This window comes from Strigops habroptila, chromosome 1, assembly GCF_004027225.2.
Source record: "Strigops habroptila isolate Jane chromosome 1, bStrHab1.2.pri, whole genome shotgun sequence".
Lineage (NCBI taxonomy): Eukaryota > Metazoa > Chordata > Aves > Psittaciformes > Psittacidae > Strigops > Strigops habroptila.
In genome coordinates, this window is record NC_044277.2 from 99,951,870 (window position 1) to 99,970,826 (window position 18,957).

Here is an 18,957-nt window from a genome sequence, read left to right on the forward strand (position 1 = left end):
CTTCACATCCAATCCTTTTATAGCCATTGGGAAAAGCTTTTATTTTTCAGACAAAAGTAATGCTTATTCCTAGCTTGGAAAAGGGATTTATATATGTGGAGATATGAAGGGTTAAGAGTTCTTTATTGAAATCTACATCAATGCTATAACTGTCTGTCCTGGTTTTGGACTACCATAATATGGTAGACCATAATTCATTCTACCATAATATGAATGATCCACAGTACGGGATTGTAGCGGGTGGTTGATGTTTCCTTCTCTGTATATGCCCCCTGTCCATTCAGAAAATTTAGCTGTCAGATAAAATGCCAAATTCACTTCTTCCTAATATCAGAATGAAGCAGCAACAACATCGAGTGCAAACCCTACAAATCCCATGTCCATTTCTGTCAATTTTGAGTTTCACATTTTCAGAGATAGAGCCTGGTTCTGAGCTATCCAGGCAAAGAACTCCAGTGGGCCTAAAACATAAATTAAAAATAAATGCATCATTAGGTATTCTACTCAGTCAAATAAAGGGCTCCTGAAAAGTTTTCATTTCACAACAACACAGCATTATTGATGTTGGAAGGGACCTCTGGAGATCGTTTAGGCCAACCCCACAGCTCATGCTAGCACACATATGTATGTGGATATTTTGTGCTTCTATCTAGGCAGGATTTCTTAAATGTGAACATGAATCATGGTAGTATATGACTATAAATGGATTAGAATGTGAAAGGTATTTAAATAATACCCCAGTTATACTGTGCTCAGTAACACTTGACTTAATAAGAAAGTAAAATTTGTGTTTGTGTTAATAGCCGATTTAAAGCACTTTATTTTGTCTGGAAGTTTAAAAATAGATCTGTCTTTGACCTAGGTGTATTTCAGTCTGTCTAGCTGTCCATGCCTTGTTCTTCATCAAGGAACAAACTGATTTTCTCTCTACTTCATGTGCCCCATTCTCCTAGTGTAAAGCATGCTTGTAACTGGATATATTCTATAGCAAGTGAGACCTCATGACAGCTTTCCTTGTTGGGCCTTCACAGTATCACTGCCCTACAACTGCATTCATTCAGTGGCACAGCATGATGGCATCTTCCTGTATGGTAGGGGAAAACGGAAAAGGTTGAAAGAGCTGCCGCCACCTTCTGACCCCTTTGGGCAGCGTGGGAATTCCAGGTCCCAGTGTACACATTGACTCCCAAGTCCCAGAGAGCTTTCTGCCATTCTGCATCAGTGAGCCACCAAGGTCTTAGCCTAGCACTGGCAAAGACCAATGGGACAATGGAACCAGGACACCTTCCTTCTCCAAGACCACAGGTGACATTTGCTGTGAGGAGCACATCTGCGTCTTATGAAAGGAGATGGTATTTTACTCCCCAGCTGCACAGATACCTCCTGGTTTCTTCAGCCCTGGTGTAACCAAAACATCCCCACAATCTGACACTGATGCCTCCTTTCCATGAACACACACGCCAGAAGAGTGGCAGAGGAAGCCTTAAGGAGCAGGATCAAGCCTTGCAGCAAGTTTCCAAAAGACATTTGAAAACCATCCTTGCTTCCCAAAGTCTGCTAGTAGCATCCCAAATCCTCAGCCTGATTCACCAGTCTCAACAGGAGCATTCCAGACAAGACCAGTGTAGTTTATTGTAGCTGGCTTATGATCGGAACAGCTATTTGTAAGATAAGGACATAGATCAGCTTTCTCTGTCATCTTTTTATGTCTCATTGTAGCCCTATCAATCTGGGGGGCAAGTTGACATAGTTCTGCTGAGAAGGATGTTGCAAAGAGAGTTCCATTTTCAGATTTCTCTGAGATTTTTCTTTTTAGCGTATGTTTTGCAGTTGTATGTGGGTGGTCCAATTTGACATCTCAGGAGGAACTCCTTGGGTGCTTTCACAATATTTTGAGGTTAGATGTATCTGCTGTGCCCTACGGCTACCTCCCAAGAAGCAGAACTAATATTTTAAGAGAAAGACTGCATGCTTAAAAGCAGCCTCATGGATCTCACCTTTTCAGAGGAGCTGCATGCCCAGCTGCTTTCAGCATTTTGTAGGCTCTCTGAGGTTGCAATGATTCATGCTACAACTCTACTTTCAGTTGCTGTAATGAAAATCATATTACTTTTCCCTCAAACTATGTCTCTGCTACAGAGGAACACATGGTTAATTAAAACAATAAGTACCTGTCTCCTGTGAAGTGCTCTTTTTTGTTGCAGTTGTTCTGGATCTTTGGTCCTCATGCTGCCAATGACTCCTGACATATAGCCAGCACAGGACAGGAATGAGCATTTGCATTTGAGTGCTGCATTTATTTCCAATGATTGGTTGCAGTTTGCTCATACACAGAGTCTTCAGTAGCGTTTGTGGTATTTTCCTATTGCTATGTGAGGATGAGAGTTGCAGGCAACCATTCACAGCAGCCCATTCATTGCAGTTCTCTGTCTCACACTTGTGCTCCTGCCACATTCTGGGAAGCAGAAGTGTTTCACATCCAGTGCTTCCCAGGCTAGAGGATTTCAGCAATGCTGGGAGGAAAAAAAAGCCTGGAGGGAACTCCAGCAGATGTTATGCACAGAAGTTCATATTCAGGACTGTTAAAGCACAAACCTTAACTGCTGATGGCCCATTTTCCAGTGTGATTCTTATATTCTAATGTACCAGTTTTGCTTCAATCCTGCTTGATGCTGACACAAGCACAGACTAAACTGCTAATCCCCTGTGTGCCCAGTCAGCTTCCTGCTTGCACTGCCATTCTGCTTGCTCCTCACAGGCTCTGTGCTTGTCAAAAATCATTAATTGCAATCTCCATGAGGATCCACTAATGCATGTCCTTCCTGACGTGTTGGTTAACAGATCCAACCATTGAAGTGGTCAGTCCCATGCAGGATATAACTGTTGATGAAGATGGCACAGCAGAGTTCGTATGCCAATATTCTAGGCCAGTACACGCCATATGGAAGAAAAATGATCAGGAAATACATGCAGATGGGCAGCGAGTGATTATCGATCAGGACTGGAATGTAAGCATGCTAAAAATTGAACCTACGGTACCAGAAGACACTGGCATCTATTCTTGTGAAGCTGAAGGCATTAAAGTGATGGCTACACTTGATGTTCAAGGTGAGGTCTTCCAGCCAAAGAGGAAGACTATCATGGGTTCCAAATAAAAGAGGTGGAAAAATCATGGCAGCACCTCTTGATAACTGACACATAAGATACCCACTTTTTGGTGTCCACTCCAGTACTGATAATGATGATAAAAGTAGTTTGGAGTTAATGGGAACTGAATATGAAACTGCAGCATTTGACTGAAGCTTAGTTCTAATTAATGCTCACTTATTACAGCACTTGCACATCATGCCTCTTCTACAATGAACTGGAACATCAGTGCAATGGGATGTGTCTTGCTGAATTATTGCAAAATCACAGATTAATGTTGGTCCAAAAGAATGATTGGAGTACTTCTTTTTGCTGTTACAGAATGCTTTTTACACACAGTAACGGATAGTGTGTAAATTAATTTTCTTTTCAGCTAAGCTAAGGTAGCTTAATATTTTACTTACTTCAAATACTGATCACTCAGGGATTACCTTCCTTCTCACTTGGCATCAGCATTTGTGAGGGCCCTGAGAAACAGTGAATAAAAATATTAACAATAGGATTACAATTTTATATTGATGTTTCTTTTTTTTCCCCTGCTGTTTATGGAATAATTGGTTTTGGTCACTAGGTGGATCAATGTAATCAATAAAGCAGTGGTTCTTATTCGATTTCAGAATATTTGTGACAATTATGCCTTCTTGCTTAACCAAAGTTGTTAGTACAGAAGAGTAGGGTATTATTTATTATAATATTTTCTACATTGACAGGCACTTTCCATTTTAGGGATTTTAAAAGATGTTAATGAACGTAATCTAAAAGCATCCTAGAGGAGGTAGGATTTACAATTAGCTGTTTTTTGTAGTTAGGGAAAACAGTGCCAAAAAAGTGCACAAATAAACAGCTTGGATTTGTTCTAACAAAATTATACTTCCTCCAAGGATTTACAAAACCCTCATTATTATCCATAAGTATTATTATTAAGTACAGATTTATTTATTTTTTTTAGTAATTCATGGTTGGGGGGGTTCCTATTAAATAAATTGTTAATTTTTTTTCTGTTCTTTTTGATTAGAACAGTTCCACATAATAGTTACAGAGATCTAAACAGGAATGTCTCAGGGTGTTGGTTTATATTATAGGTCATGCTGACCATTGTATGGTATTGGCATTTGTGTAAACTATATTTACTCAAGCGTGTGTTCCCACTGTTGTGCATGTATTTGTCCATGTAGCTGGTCTGACACAAACTATATTGGCATGCACCAGCCCACATTTAATTTTGTATCAGTCTGATAGAAATGCCAACCAATGCATGCAGATGGTTGTGTAGATACATGCATGTTTCTGACCACACGATTCACTACACACGCATGTGAAAATAAACCTAATACATTATCACAGAGCTTCTATAATAATTCAGAATCTACCATGCAAAATACTGTTAATACAGATTTTAACTTCCTGTGTGTTTCCCAGAGGCAGACTTGTTAATGCAGATTACCGTCACTATGGCTTAGCCAGCTATAATATTCTCTCATACTTCCTTTGCAAGAAAGGTAGAAAGATTTTATCATGAGCTATCAGTGGATTCAAATCTTCCCAGTTACGATGATAATTGTGCTGCCTGGAACATATGTGGGAAGTGTTTCCTACTGTGGGACAGAAGGAATTTGATTATACTTTATCTTCCTGAGCTATCCCTTCCTATTGACTATTGGCCTGATTCATATGAACACCACTCTTTTGTTCTTTACTTGTAAAAACAGAAGTCAGGTTTCAGGCGGAAGCATTAGATGAAATACTAGACATCTTAGAGGTTTATCGTTGTTTTTAAACTATCTCACTACTTAAAATGTTTTTAAATACAGTATTGTGTTAGAGAGTGGTTGAAATTAGTAATTAAACCTACAAGCACAGCTTATCACATCCACGTCCTTTCTATCAGCTTTCCAGCAGTGGGAATCATCCAGTGCTCCAAGGCTTGTTAAAATTCAGATATGCATGGCCAAACAATTAATACTATTCATTGTCCTTCTTTGCTAGCCAAGAACAGCATTGTCCAGGGCTTGGAGAATGTGGAAACTGTGGAAGGAGGGGAAGCCCTGTTTGAATGTTATCTTTCCAAGCCTGAGTGCTACAATTACAACTGGTTGATTGATGATGAACCTGCCAAAACTACAGAAAACACTGAAATGGTTTACTTTGAAAATGGGCTCAGGCATCTCCTGCTGCTGAAGAACCTAACTCCCCGGGACAGCTGCAGGGTGACTTTTATGTGCAGCGATGCAGTGACCTCAGCCTTCCTGACAGTGAAAGGTAACTGAAGCGCTCGTGCACAGGGAGTCTTACATTTCTGGTTGGAAAGAGCAAATGAACAAGGAAAACATGATGAGTAGCAGAGAGGAAGAATTGCATTTGTTACTTGCTTCTCAGCTAAATCTTCTTCCCACACAAAAAAATGGATGATATTTTACAATTTCCTTTTTTTCCCCATGTTCCATACGCTATGACATGGATATAAGCAGCATCAGCTGGTAATGAGTTAGCAGCAAAGAACTGTCTTACAGTTGTCATTATTCTGCTGAGTTGAGTTGTGTTTATAAGTACTTGAGGGCTTTAAAGATGAGAGTTTTATCAGTAAAAACATTATCTCTGAAAGATTATCTTTTATGCAACTACTGGAGACCCCTGTGGGGATTAGAACCCTTCAGAGTACAAGAACAGCCATCCTCAGTCATAGCATAGTATCTTCATTGTGGTTTTCTGCTACTTGGGAAGGAAATACATTGCTATGTTGGGTTTTGCTCCTGAAAGGTTTTTGAAGTTTCAGTCCCCAGTGATACTTTCTGTTCTAGTGATATACATAGCCTCTCTTTTAATGATACCTTGGTTTTCAAGGCCAGATTGTCCAGAGCTTCAGCATAAATATTCACAAAATCTTTTGCTTTTATTTGTTCCTGTAATTGAGGGCTTATCACCTGTTTTTATCTGCAGAATGGCGCCTACAGATCTTGCAGCCTCTCACAGACGTAGAAGTCCCTCTGGGGGAGAAAGCTACATTTAGTTGCGTTCTAAGTGAAGCTGTGCCAATTACTGAAGTTGCCTGGTATTGTAATGATGTAGAGATCCAGTCAGATGAGGACTGGGAGGTACAAGCAGATGGAAACAAATACAAACTTATCCTGAAAAATGCCCAACCTCATCATACTGGAGAGGTGACTTTTGCTTCAAGGGAAGCAATTGCATCAGCCAAGTTATCTGTGATAGGTGAGTGTCTGTTGTTCAAGACCAATGGCACTTGAAATCTCAGACTTTATTGAGCTACAATACTGATTTTTCTAATCTTTGTGCTGATTCTTTTCTCTTTGCCTTGCATCCTAAGCTAGTGTTCTTAGTCAGAGAAGATGCTGCTTGGGTAACTTGGTCTTTGACCAGAAATGGTCCATCTCATCAGAAGAAAATTATATCAGGCTAGTGTTGGTAAAGATGTTCACCAACTTTCTTTAGCTGCAGTCTTTTGTAAAATGTAACATAAAGTCTGATGGAAACCAGTTTACTCAGAGTTCAATGTCACCCTCATCAAACGTGGACATGGGAAGGAGCTGAACTAGAGCACATGTGGAAAAATTAGCCAGGGCAGCAGAGAACCCCTTGAAATATGCTAATCTTCTCAAGTGCAGGACAACTAGTTTTCCAGATTAATGAGTTGCATATTAAAATCTTCATGTGGGTGAGATCCATGAAGCATGCACCTTGTGCATGAGATACAAGAATTAATAGCTCTCGGAGTACTTCACAAATAGAAAAAAATCATAGTTCTCTAATTCCCTCATGGGGCAGTTTAAACCCATGATTCATCAATGTCCATTCCTGCACCCAAGGTCTGACTCTTTCCCACGGTGGCATAGGTGGGTCACCCTGCAGTAGTCACTCCAGCACAACTCCAGCAATGGTTATAACACAATCGCATTGTGTTTTAGCTGCACACTGTACTTGAGATGTTCAAGAGCCACCAAGCGACCATCCATTCTTTAAATTATTATGGGTAGTCCATCTGTATAAAGATTTCTGAGAGTTGATAGATCTCTAATATATTCCATTCATTTCAACAAAAAAATTGGTTGCTGACAGATTTAAACCAGTGTTATTTTATTTTGGACAATTACATTTTAGGAACTGCAAAATACTCTCCTCATGAACTCCTCATGTTGACTGTTTTACTCTATGAAATTTGGCTAAAATAGAGAAAAAGAAGCTTTTATGTTGTTTGTTGTGTCCAGAATTTAAGTACTTGCTGTTGACCTTTTTTGCTGTTAATTTATTGGATTGGTACATTGTGGTAAGTCATTTACTTGGTAAATGCCTTGAACTTGAAGACTGAAAGAACTATTTCTGTCTTCTAAGCCAAAGCGTAAATTAAGTGAGGAACATTTTCCAGTGTACTGAGTCTGATCATCAGTAGCCAGTCTGGTAGGGCAGCAGATCATTTCTATTATGTATGTATTTGTCAGTGCCTGATGCTGTGACTTACATAGCAATTACACAGAAATTGAGTGACTTGCTATTAAATTACTAGAGTTACTCTGTAGTCTAACAATAACTTGATATCCATTAAGGCCAGTCCTGAAATAAATATGATCAATGCCCAAATGTACTTGAAGTTTTCAGATAAGTTCCTTGATAGTATGGACAGTGTAGGGTCATCTTTATTTTGAGCTAGGTGGGAGAAAGCATCGGGAAAAAATCACAATATGTGGCATTAAGTATGTGAGATGACAGAAAATGGATGTTTGTCATTAGCAATGTAGATCAGAGCAGGCAAAGAAAAACTCAGTGGTGCACAAGTACGTCTCACGGTTATGGGCATGTACCCACTCAACTTACAATAAGACAAATACTGACTCTGTTCGCTTCCTTCTCATTGCCAGTAGAAGGCTCTTGGTTGTTTCAGTATAAAGCATTATTGCTCATGTCATACATTTCGGGACCTCTGTTGTGCCTTCAGCCCACCCCGATCCACCTGAAGAACCAGAAGTTTTAAGTAAGAACAGCCACTCTGTAACTCTGTCTTGGTACAAGCCGTTGAACGATGGCGGTTGTGACATCCTAGGCTACAATGTGGAGAAGAAAATCCCAGGTATTGGCTGGCAGTCATGCAGCAAGGGCATTATTCAGAACACGGAGTTTATGGTGGACAATCTCACACCAGGTGAACCCTACAGATTCCGCGTCTCGGCTATAAACAAAGTTGGGGCCAGTGAGCCGGTGCACTTCCCTCAGATGGTGCAGCTAGGTGAGAATGGAGAGATGCACCCACAGAGGACTGCAAGCAGCTGTAGACTTTGTGTTTTGCATGGCATGCCTGCTTCACCCACTCCAGGCATCTCCTGGAAGAGTTCAGTCTGCAACGTCTTTCAGTGCTTTGCTGCCAACACAATAGAGGAGAAAGAGCTTGGAAAAATTGTTCTGGGCTGCCATGAACAAAACCTGCTGTGTTATTAGTAATCAACACTTATTTTCTCCAACCTGCATCCAGCTGTCTGCATCCATGTGTTGCCTGGTCTTTTCAGGTGGAGTTAGGATGGTACAAGCCAAAAGGAGCATGTTGGGATGCATTCAGGGGAACCAAGACCCTGGGTACCAAAGCAGTGAGTGGGCAGTGTTGACTTCTTCACCCATCTTTCTCTTTTGTTATATTATTTGTGTGTCTTTTTCAATAAGTCCCACAAAGAAATGCCAGATGATGCAGTTTGCCTGTCTGTTAGTGAAACTCTGGAAGCTACAGTGGGATGGAGAACCACTCCCTCAATCTTTCTTTTCTTGCAACTTGATCTGTGATAGCAGAGAGCCCAATAAATTCCTCAAAGTGAAAATAATAATAAAAAAACCCTCTTTTTCTTAAGGCTCAGACACGTAATGATGTTTTTGCAATATAACAGCTGCCAGTGCTGGACCCTGTTAAATCTGCCTATGCTGACTTTGCCTACAAAAAACCCAAGGCATTTTCGGCAGTGGCCCCCTCACCCCGGTGAATGTGCAAAGGGGCAGATCATGCTCAAGAGTGTGCTGCTTTTGGGGATTCATCTGTGTGCTTTACGTCCCAGGCCACATCTCCCCATTTAATGCATTTGTCTTCATTCTGAGTATTGCAGTCGTACAAGCAGCATGCCACTGGCAGACCTACTTCCAAAGTACAAAAGATACAGAGAATTTTTAAGTTCTTTATGCTTTTTGAGGATTTTTACTCTTCTTAAGCTAGCATAAATAATTTTTATTTTTTTGTTTCTAAGACTGGGATGAGTACTGCTTTTAATAATGTCTTTTTCATTCTTTTTATTGTTTTGTTACTGTCTTCAGAACTGCTTCACTTCTAAACACTTAAGATCTTCTAGAATCTGTAGAACTGCTTGAATACTGGTGATGGGTAAATGAAGATCAGCAAATAAACACAGGAATGTGAAAAATGCAACCAATTTGCATGTATATATTTAAATAGAGCTGGTTTACCTGCTGGATGATCTTGGAAAGTTATTTTGTTATTATCTTTGGAAGTGCAAATTTTGGATGCTGCCAGTCATATTTTTTTTTTTCTTTTGGTTGTCTACAACAGCTAAAGAATCTATAAATGGAGGATGGGATGCTTGGATATTTTGTAGCGTGATCTTGAGTTCTTAAAGCCAGACTACTGTATGTTCTTTGTGCTAATTCACTTTTTTGTGATTACAGAGCCTCCAGTTACAGTCACCCATCCTTTAGTGGGAGGATCAGTCTCAGAAGGAGAGGTGGCTCGCTTGGAGTGCAAATTATCAAGTGAAACTGAAAAGAAAGTTACATGGTTCAAAGGAAAAGAACAAATACAAGCTGGAGGGAGATATGAGATCCTCTCCGATGGAAAAAAGCAGATACTCATTATTCATGCATTTAAACCTGAAGATCAGGACACGTATACCTGCATGGTTTCTCCAGAAGTCAAATCTGTTGCCAGCTTGTGTCTTGATGGTACGGAGCACGTATTCCTATGATGTTAAATAGTTCAGGTTTTGGACATCCCAGGGCATCTCCACAGCTTGGGCTGAAATTAGTTTTCTTTTAAAAGCTGTGATAACAATTCACAAAGAACTGTTATCTTCCAGTTCAGTATTGCCCAGTACATTTCTGAATCTCAAACAGCTTTAAGCTTCTCGGACAAGAGTTTCCTGAGTCATATATTTAAGGTGCTAATACAGTTGATTCTATATGGGTTTCTGGTGTCTTTTGAGATGCTTTAGGGTATTCTGCCCAGCCTTCAGCTGCCATTTCAGAAAGTGAGGGCTCTTTTGCATATTCTGCATGGTATCTGCCAGCTCCCTGTCCTAGGCATCCCAAATGTCTTTGGGTCATAGTGTTTAGGAAGCTGAATTGTGCCCCTGTGGTGGGATTCAGTGGCATCTGGTGCCATTGAGGCACTTCAGCATATCTCCTCTCGCCTCCATCTCCTTCTCCAAAGAGACCTAGAGCACTCATAGGTCCTGTGTTGTATCTGAGAGCCACACATGGATGTCTCAGAAGCCTTGAACATCTCAAAAGGCGCTGGGCACTATGCAGCAGCAAGTCAGTGTGTCCCAGGGGGTGGGTTACAACCTTCAGACTTAGATGCACCTGAGCGAGCAGGTGTCTGCATGTGAGGTGGGAGTCTTGGCTCCTCTTATAGTCAGTGGAGAGCTATTCAAGACAGAAAGTGAAGCCATATCTACCTGTAAAATAGGATGAGATTGAATAGTTTTCCAGGCTCCACTGACAGCCTTAACTAGATATTCATCAACTGCAGCATTTTTAAAGGACAGAAATTTATTTATTGGGTTCAAAAAAGCTGTTGTTTGGCCATATTTTAAGTGCATGCAACTATCACAGGATAGTTGAGGTTGGAAAGGCTTCTGAAGATAGTGTAGTCCACCCTCCTGCTCAAAGCAGGGTCATGTAGAACAAGTTGCCCATGGCCATGTCCAGTTATATTAAATTTACACTCTGTTCTCAACAGAAAGCATAGTTAAATGCCACTGATACTCTTCTTTCCAGATGTTAGAATAACATTTCCATGTATTTTCTCAAAGCTTACTGACAGCCTTTGTCTTTTCACATCTTAACAATTTAATTCTCCTCAGTTCCCACAGTGTCAATGCTTAAAGAGATTGCCGGGGAAGCACCCCCTATAAGTCAACCAGAAGAGCTGGTGGATGGCCATGTCCAGCCCAGCTTGCCCCCTGAGGCTGCTCAGGAGGGAGATCTTCACCTTCTGTGGGAAGCCCTGGCCAAGAAACGCCGGATGAGCCGGGAGCCCACCCTGGATTCCATCAGCGAGGTGCCTGAAGAGGATGAGAAGCTTCAGAAGTTGAGGAAGGAGGAGGCGGAGATGTCTCACTATTACTCAGAGGAGTACTCCACATGTGATGAGCTGGCTAGGACAGGAGAAGCAGATTTCTCTTTCACAAGCTCAGATGATGAGTCTAGAGCTGGGACTCCTTCACTAGTAAACTACCTCAAGAAGGCTGGAAAAACGAGTATCAGTGTTACTAGCAAGGTTCAGTCCATCTCCACAGGCAAATTATGGAAACAGTGGGAAGAATCCAGTGTGGAGACTGTTCTGGCTGCCCCAGCTGCTAAGCCATCTGAACCAGAAATGCCAGATTTAGATGACCCTTCCATGAACAAGGCCGCTGTGAAGATCCAAGCTGCTTTCAAAGGCTACAAAGTCAGGAAAGAGATCAAGCAACAAGAGTGCCCAGTGTTTACTGAGACCTTCAAAGATTTCTCTGGTGAGCCTGGAAGCACTCTCCACCTGGAGTGTGTGGCCCACAGCAAAAGTGACATGAAAGTCCGTTGGCTGAAAGATGGGGAAGAGCTTTCAGATGGTCGCTACTATCACATAGACAATTACACTGATGGGACCTGCTCTTTGATTATCACTGGCCTGGACAGGAAAGATGCAGGTAAATACACCTGTGAGGCATCCAATAAATTTGGCAAGGTTTCACACAGTGCTAAGGTGGTTATTGGCACTCAGGAACCTCACATTCTTCATAAGGAGGAGCAGATTAAACAAAGCACTGACAGTGAGACAGAGAGCTCGTCTGGCAGCGAGCTGGATGATGCTTTCCGTAAAGCAGCAAGGAGACTTAATAGACTCTTCAGGGCCAAGATCTCAACCGAAATATCTGATGTGGAGGAAGAGCTCTTTGTCAGTGCAGATGAAGGTGACATAGATGTGGTTGACCATCAGACGTATCGTGAGGATGACCAGTACATCTACATCAAGTTTGAAATATTATCTGAGGCAAAAACTGCTGCCACTCGATTCAGAGAGATGTTTGGTGCTCTGGGAATTCCTGTGGAGATTGACATTTTGGAACAAAGCCCTAAAAAAGTTGAATTGCGTATTGGGAAAGCCACACCACCCACCCATGGGAAGTTTGCACCACCACTAGCGAGACCTCCACCACCTTTGCTGACTTCTGATACAGGTAGGTGAAGCAAACCTGTTTATTCTCTGAAAAAGACAGCTAGAGCAGGTCACAATATTACTTTTTCACTCACAAATAGCTTCCAGAAAGCCTTTGTTTTTCATTTGGTGTAGATATTTTCCTGAAAACTTTGCACTTTGGCAAAAACTGATGAATTTTTAATTCTTTGTTGTTTTGAGGGAGAGGAAGGAGGTTAGTGATGAAGGGGGGAGGTGCAAGGTATTGATTTATCTACAAAGCTGCTTTTCACAATAGAAATGTCCCCTACTACAATACGGCTATGCTATGATTATTATACTCAAATAAATGAAACAGTTTTCAGAACTTCCTGAGGGAGACAAGATATTTTGGTAAAGAGAGGAACAGAGGCAATGTATAGTTAGCAGTTTGTGGTATTGCAATGCTTATGGTGTTATGGAATATCTTCATAGTATTTATCAGGGAGTTTCTACTTGAGTGTTTTCATAGAGAAAAAATATCACTTTGCAATAAAAAATTAGAAACCAGAAATCTTCAGGCACTGAGCAGCAGTGCTTTTAAAATACATCTTTTAACACAACCAAGTTTTTCCTTTCTTCTTTCCTAACAACCCTGACTTTAGCTCCTGTGTTCCTGACTGAGCTCCAAAACCAAGAGGTACAAGATGGATATCCAGTCAGCTTTGACTGCATCGTTGTTGGCAAACCGCTTCCCACGGTTCGCTGGTTCAAGGATGGGAAAGCTATTGAAGAAAATGATCATTACATGATCAATGAGGACCAGGAGGGGTGCCATCAGCTGATCATCACAGCCGTAGTCCCCACTGACATGGGTGTTTACCGTTGCCTTGCTGAAAACAATATGGGAGTTGCTTCAACCAAGGCTGAGCTTCGAGTGGACTGTAAGTCTCAAAATCACTGTAGAAAAAACAAGGAAAGGGGTCCCGCTGAGTGGGGGATATTTTAATGTTTGTTGGGTTTGGTTTCTTTTTTTTCTCCCAAGGAAAACTCCATTTACATTAAGAAAAAATTATGCATTGTCCACAAAATGTTTCACTTGTAGACTTCTTGGGTTCAGTTAGGTTTTGCCAACTCCAAGGCAAGGCTTGGAGCAAAGCTTTTCAGATAAACAAAGGTGTTTTCCATAATCCAGGGGTATATGGGGTCCTGCTGCAGTAGCAGTGTGAAATTAACCTGCCGTTGCTCAAATTAGTAGGGAAAGTATAATTATAGTAAGAAAAATAGTTTCAAAGCTCAGATTATAGAAGACACTTCCTTTTCCATTTAACAGTAACCAGCACTGACTATGAGACAGCAGCAGATGCAACAGAGACATCTTCTTACTACAGTGCCAAAGAATACATTTCAAGGTAAAATATCGAACTCCACCTCTTTCTGACTTCTGACTTGGTAAGATCAATATGTATATTTATGGTTTTGCTATATCTAGCAGGGCCAGTTTAATGTCATAAAAGACAGCCAGACCAGCTAAATTGCAGTAACTGCAATAGCTGGACATATATCATGTGCAAACTTGCTCTGGCTGCCTTCAGGCTAGCCTGGATATTTCTTCACAGTATCACTCCATTACTTTTAATGTCATATGGTGCTGAATCTAATGCCATGGTAAAGCCCACAGGCCAAATTAACCTCAAATAGGTAATTCTGATTCCTAACTCTTTTCCGGCTTGCTGACTTTCTTCTTTCTAAATCTAATTGCTTCTTAGCCGAGAACAGGAGGAATCTACCACTGAGGAGGAGCAATTGCCTCAGATCTTTGATGAGCTTCATGATATTCATGTGGCACCTGGAGCATCACTGGCTAAATTTCACCTGAAGGTGAAAGGTGAGGGGAGCCCACAGCACTGTTGGTTGTTCCAGGTTTGCTGCCAGGTTGAAGTGCTGGACAAGGTTTTCCAATGTGCTTTTCTGCAGCTGCGCCCACAACTCACGTATCTTGCACCACATTTGCACCAAACTGCTAGAAGAACATATTCATGTTGATGAATATTGGCTTTTGCAGCCGAGTCAGGAAGGTTGTCTCATTGTGCGTACATGTCTCCAGGCACAATTACAAGCATATGCTTCTGAAAACTGAGTCCTGTAATTCTCTGAGCAGATTAGTTATGGAGGAGCAATAAGGGATAAAAAAAAAAACCCACAGTGAGGGTGTCCTTTATTCGCTTTGGTAAATAAACAATCCTCGACTTGCCTTGCTTTATGAGGGGATTGCTGCTACAACCTAAAAATGGCAAAAACGTCCTCGTGGTGTGGACTGTGGTAGGGAGAGGTAGGGATTTTCCTATTTTCTCCAATTGCTACCTATAAAAATGATGAGAACTGTTTTAGCTTCAACTTTTCTCTTTGTGTACATTGCAAGTCAAACCTAAGTGTTACCTGTTCAACCTGAAAGGTATTTGCACATGCGGCCAATATGGGGAGTGCCAGGAACTGAAGAGACAGGAAAGAACTTTAACAGAGCAATAGAATTTCATGAATTTGCAGACATTCATAAGGGGGTAAATCATTGAAATAGCAGCCCTGGGCAGAGCTGAGAATTGCTTGGCTTTTGCTCAGAAGGTCCTGCCTGTTTGGAGATGCTACCAAATCGATATTGCCAATGCATTCTGCTCTCCATGTCTCTAACTGCTTCTTGCAGGGTACCCACAGCCACGTCTCTATTGGTTCAAAAACGGACAGCCATTAAAGGCCTCAGATCGCATTCTGAAGACTGATAAACAGGAATTCCACTCACTGGAAATTCGCGATGTCACTAAGGCAGATGCTGGCCACTACTCAACATTCGTCATCAACTCTGCTGGTTCTGCATATTCATCAGCAAGGCTGGTAGTCAAAGGTAGGTATTACACTAATTTTCGCACCTGCTTTTCTCCAGTGTTTTTTTCTGCTTTATAAAGTTGGTTTTTTTTTTGAGAAAGCCTCCCAAGGTAAGTCAAGGGAAGTGGGAAGTCTGTAGATAAAAGATGATATGCTTTAATCTTGGTTCACCTATAAATTCTCTGTGTCCCAAAGATATCACTTCTCTAGGTCCTGACTGTTGTCTCATAAACATATGTTTTATTCCCACCCAACCTCAGCAGCTTTAATGGTTCATTTTATTAAAACTGAGGGCCTCTTATAAATTATACTAACATTTCTGTGTAGTATCTCCTGCAAGGAGTAATCCTCTGGAGTGACTTTTTTTGGGTTTTAATTCAAGTCATGGGCAGAAAGGTACTTGTGTTTGTCATTTTGGTTTTTCCTCCTTGTGTTACAGATCCTGATGAGAAAGAAGAGCCATCAGAAACAGGTGAGAGAAGCTGTAGCAGGTGATATCAGAACCCCCAGGAATTTTTTCAGTCCTCTAAAGTCACCATGTTTCATTAATAATGTCATTTTCAGATTCCCGTGAGCAGCTGATACCACCAAAGTTCTTAGAAAGATTTACTAATAAAAAGGTGAAAAAAGGTGCAAGCATCACATTATCTGTAAAAGTTGAAGGTAAGTGGATAGATACCTTGCTTCTCTGCATAACACTTAAATTGCATAACTTCATGGCACATTCTAGACTCTCTCTGGCCCAAGTCATTGTAACCTCATCTCCTGTATCTGAAGACTGGGACTCTACTCTCAGCTTTGTAAAATACTTTTATGTGCTTTACAGAAAAGCATCTATTCACTTTCATTTCCATTTTCCTGTGTGTAAACAGGGATAACAACACTTACTGGTCTTATAAAGATGTGTTGATTAAGTTTTGATTTTAGGAAAAGGTTTGATGTCCTTTTGAGTGTGTTGTAGAAAGGCAACTTTCTAAAGACATCATTTAATGTATATTGTGCCTCTTATTGTTGGAAAAGTATCAGGAAAAAGAGCAAAATATCATTTATTCACAGCATGGCTCATAGTTGTAAGGCAGGAACACCATTAGGAAAATTAAACCTCATTGCACTGGTTTTTCTTTAGGATATCCACCACCAACTATTACTTGGCTGAAAGAAGAGTCTCGGGAAGACATCCTGTGGATCAAACCAGAAACTCCTGGGTATAAACTTGCCAGTTCAAATATGCATCACAGTCTAATCCTGTTGGATGTCAAAAGGAAGTACAGTGGAGCTTATACGTGCATTGCTACCAACAAGGCTGGCCAGTCCATCTGCACCGCCACTGTGGAAGTTTCAGATGGTAAATCTTTGTTACAATACAAACACATTCTCTATTTGATGTTTTATACAGTCCCTAAGAGAAGAACAAGTGTGACTGATGAGGAAACTAATCAAATTGCAACTTAAAAAAAAAAAAGCATTTTCGCAAGATTAGCCATGGCTTTGCTTGCCTTGCAAATGATTGCAGTCTTTATTTCTATAATGTTTCGGATTTCTGACCCTATCTTGGATGAGCAGCAACATCTTTTCTGTATAAACAGAAGACAAGTCCAAGAAACAACCAAATTAAGCACAAAGGAAAAAGAAAGGAAGGAAGGCTGTGCAAAGTAACTAGAAAAAGTCATAATTTGAAAAATTACTAGAATGTTTCTCTCTGCTAAGGTATTTTGCATTGTAGAACTGCCTTAAGGCAGCTAGAGTTATTTGCTTTCCCTTTTGCAGAGCTTTTCAGGGCCTCTCCTGTCACAATTCATTCAGTAAGACAGGAGACAAGCAAATCTAGGGGCAGCACTGTGAAGGACTTCATTTTTCTGTTATCCTTCCTTGCATCCCACATTTTTACTGTACCAAGTGCTACAGAAGCATAGCTTGAGCAGTGTAGAGAAATGGGACATTCATACATCTGCATGAACAGTGAGAGGAGCAAACTATTCTCATCATGAGTGGGAGTACGTCTTCCAGGTCAGGAGCTGCTAATAGGGCAGATTCAGTATTCCAGTGTTCCTAGTAATCTACGTCTAGAAAACATACCTACATTAAGTACATAAAAAGAATATTCTTTGCCTTCTGTCCTCTAATGATAAACCCTGATCTTGCAGTGAAAGAGGCTGAAGTTCTGACCCAGGAGCGTGTTATGGTGTCAGAAGCCATCATGACCACACTGGGGTAAGTGGTTGGCCACCTGCGCTGCAGTGGAGCAGTGCAGGTACCAGTTCCCATGAGTCACTTTTAGGCAGTGTTCACTTTGGACATCTTATATTCATGTCTCAGCACCAGAATTAAAATAGTACTATATACTATATATTCTATATATAATATCAGTGACAGCTGTTTATGCTTGATTATCAGGGAGGATAGGAACAAGGACAGAAAAAAAAAGTGGGTAGGTGATTAAAACTCTCACTACTTCTTCATCTCCTAAGCAGAATGCAAAAAAGTAAAATAATTGAAGGGTCAAGGTCTTCTGACTGTTACTTGCCAACACTGATGCTTCACAGAAAAAGAAGCTGCTGAAAAGGGTCTGCTCACAGGCTTTTTGTTTACAGATCCATCTGAAGAATAACCTCTTCAGTTCACCGTTCTTGGCTTGGATACTAGGCAGAGAGAATCTGACAAGCGATATCCATCTGAGTAGAAGTTAACTTCTAGAATATGTCTAGCCTAAAACACTTAAACAGCCCTCCTCTCAAGTGTGAAGAAAGCCACAGTGTGAATTCAGCTATTCCACTGCAACCTCTCCCAAGGATGTGCCCAGGCTCTGTTAGGCGTACTTAGTGGTATATGATTTATCACATATCAAGTGGAGTGAGCTTCCTCCTGCTTCCTGTGTAATAATAGAAAATTAGGGCAGATCAGTGTATGCAATAAAAATTTATATCCTGCCTCCAAAAAACACAGCAATAACAAAGATGTTGACTTCAGGATATTACAGTTTTGGCAGGTAAACAACACACAGTTTTCATCAGATGCAAGCAATGCTGGTAGTTCTTCACGTTGATGAAGCCATTTTCACACAGTGTTGACAAGACAGACTCCTGCCCCTTTCCTGCTAGCATGAATTAATTTGGTCCTGGTAAAAGCTGTCAGTGTAGCAAGGGTCTCTTTGGACCTCAGAACCACTGCAGTACCAGTAGCCAGCTTGTTTCCCAACACACAAGCATCCTGATGTGATGGGAGCAGATGTCTTGGCACAAGCACAGCATCTACATATTCTCTGGTCCTTTGTTTCCTGATGAAACCACTGCAAATTGTTAAGCAATAGTTCACTGAAAACTGGCTGAGACTACAGATCCCACTCGACATAATGTCTGCAACTGTAATAGTTTTAGTTCAGAGTCAGCTGGGAATAAAGTCTATTAGCACCATGGAGATGGAGGCTACTCTCTTTTGCAACCCACTTTCTGAGCAGCCTGATCTTGTCAAGAAACAGTTTGTAATAAAAGTTAGGAATAAGGAGAATTCTCAGATGGGATTTGGCTGAAAGACTAAGACACATGAGGGTTTCTGTG

At 41.0% G+C, this 18,957-nt stretch overlaps 1 protein-coding gene across 1 annotated transcript in view; it reads left to right on the forward strand.

Annotated features, from left to right (window-relative positions):
- Positions 1 to 18,957, forward strand: part of OBSCN (obscurin, cytoskeletal calmodulin and titin-interacting RhoGEF) — a 183,000-nt gene that overhangs the window by 105,653 nt on the left and 58,390 nt on the right. The window contains 15 exon segments of the mRNA XM_030482854.1: positions 2,842 to 3,108; positions 5,134 to 5,406; positions 6,085 to 6,357; positions 8,096 to 8,383; positions 9,817 to 10,089; positions 11,232 to 12,587; positions 13,189 to 13,467; positions 13,857 to 13,935; positions 14,293 to 14,411; positions 15,225 to 15,422; positions 15,843 to 15,875; positions 15,968 to 16,066; positions 16,530 to 16,748; positions 17,548 to 17,621; positions 18,809 to 18,824. Coding sequence (XP_030338714.1) covers positions 2,842 to 3,108; positions 5,134 to 5,406; positions 6,085 to 6,357; positions 8,096 to 8,383; positions 9,817 to 10,089; positions 11,232 to 12,587; positions 13,189 to 13,467; positions 13,857 to 13,935; positions 14,293 to 14,411; positions 15,225 to 15,422; positions 15,843 to 15,875; positions 15,968 to 16,066; positions 16,530 to 16,748; positions 17,548 to 17,621; positions 18,809 to 18,824 — 3,846 coding nt within the window.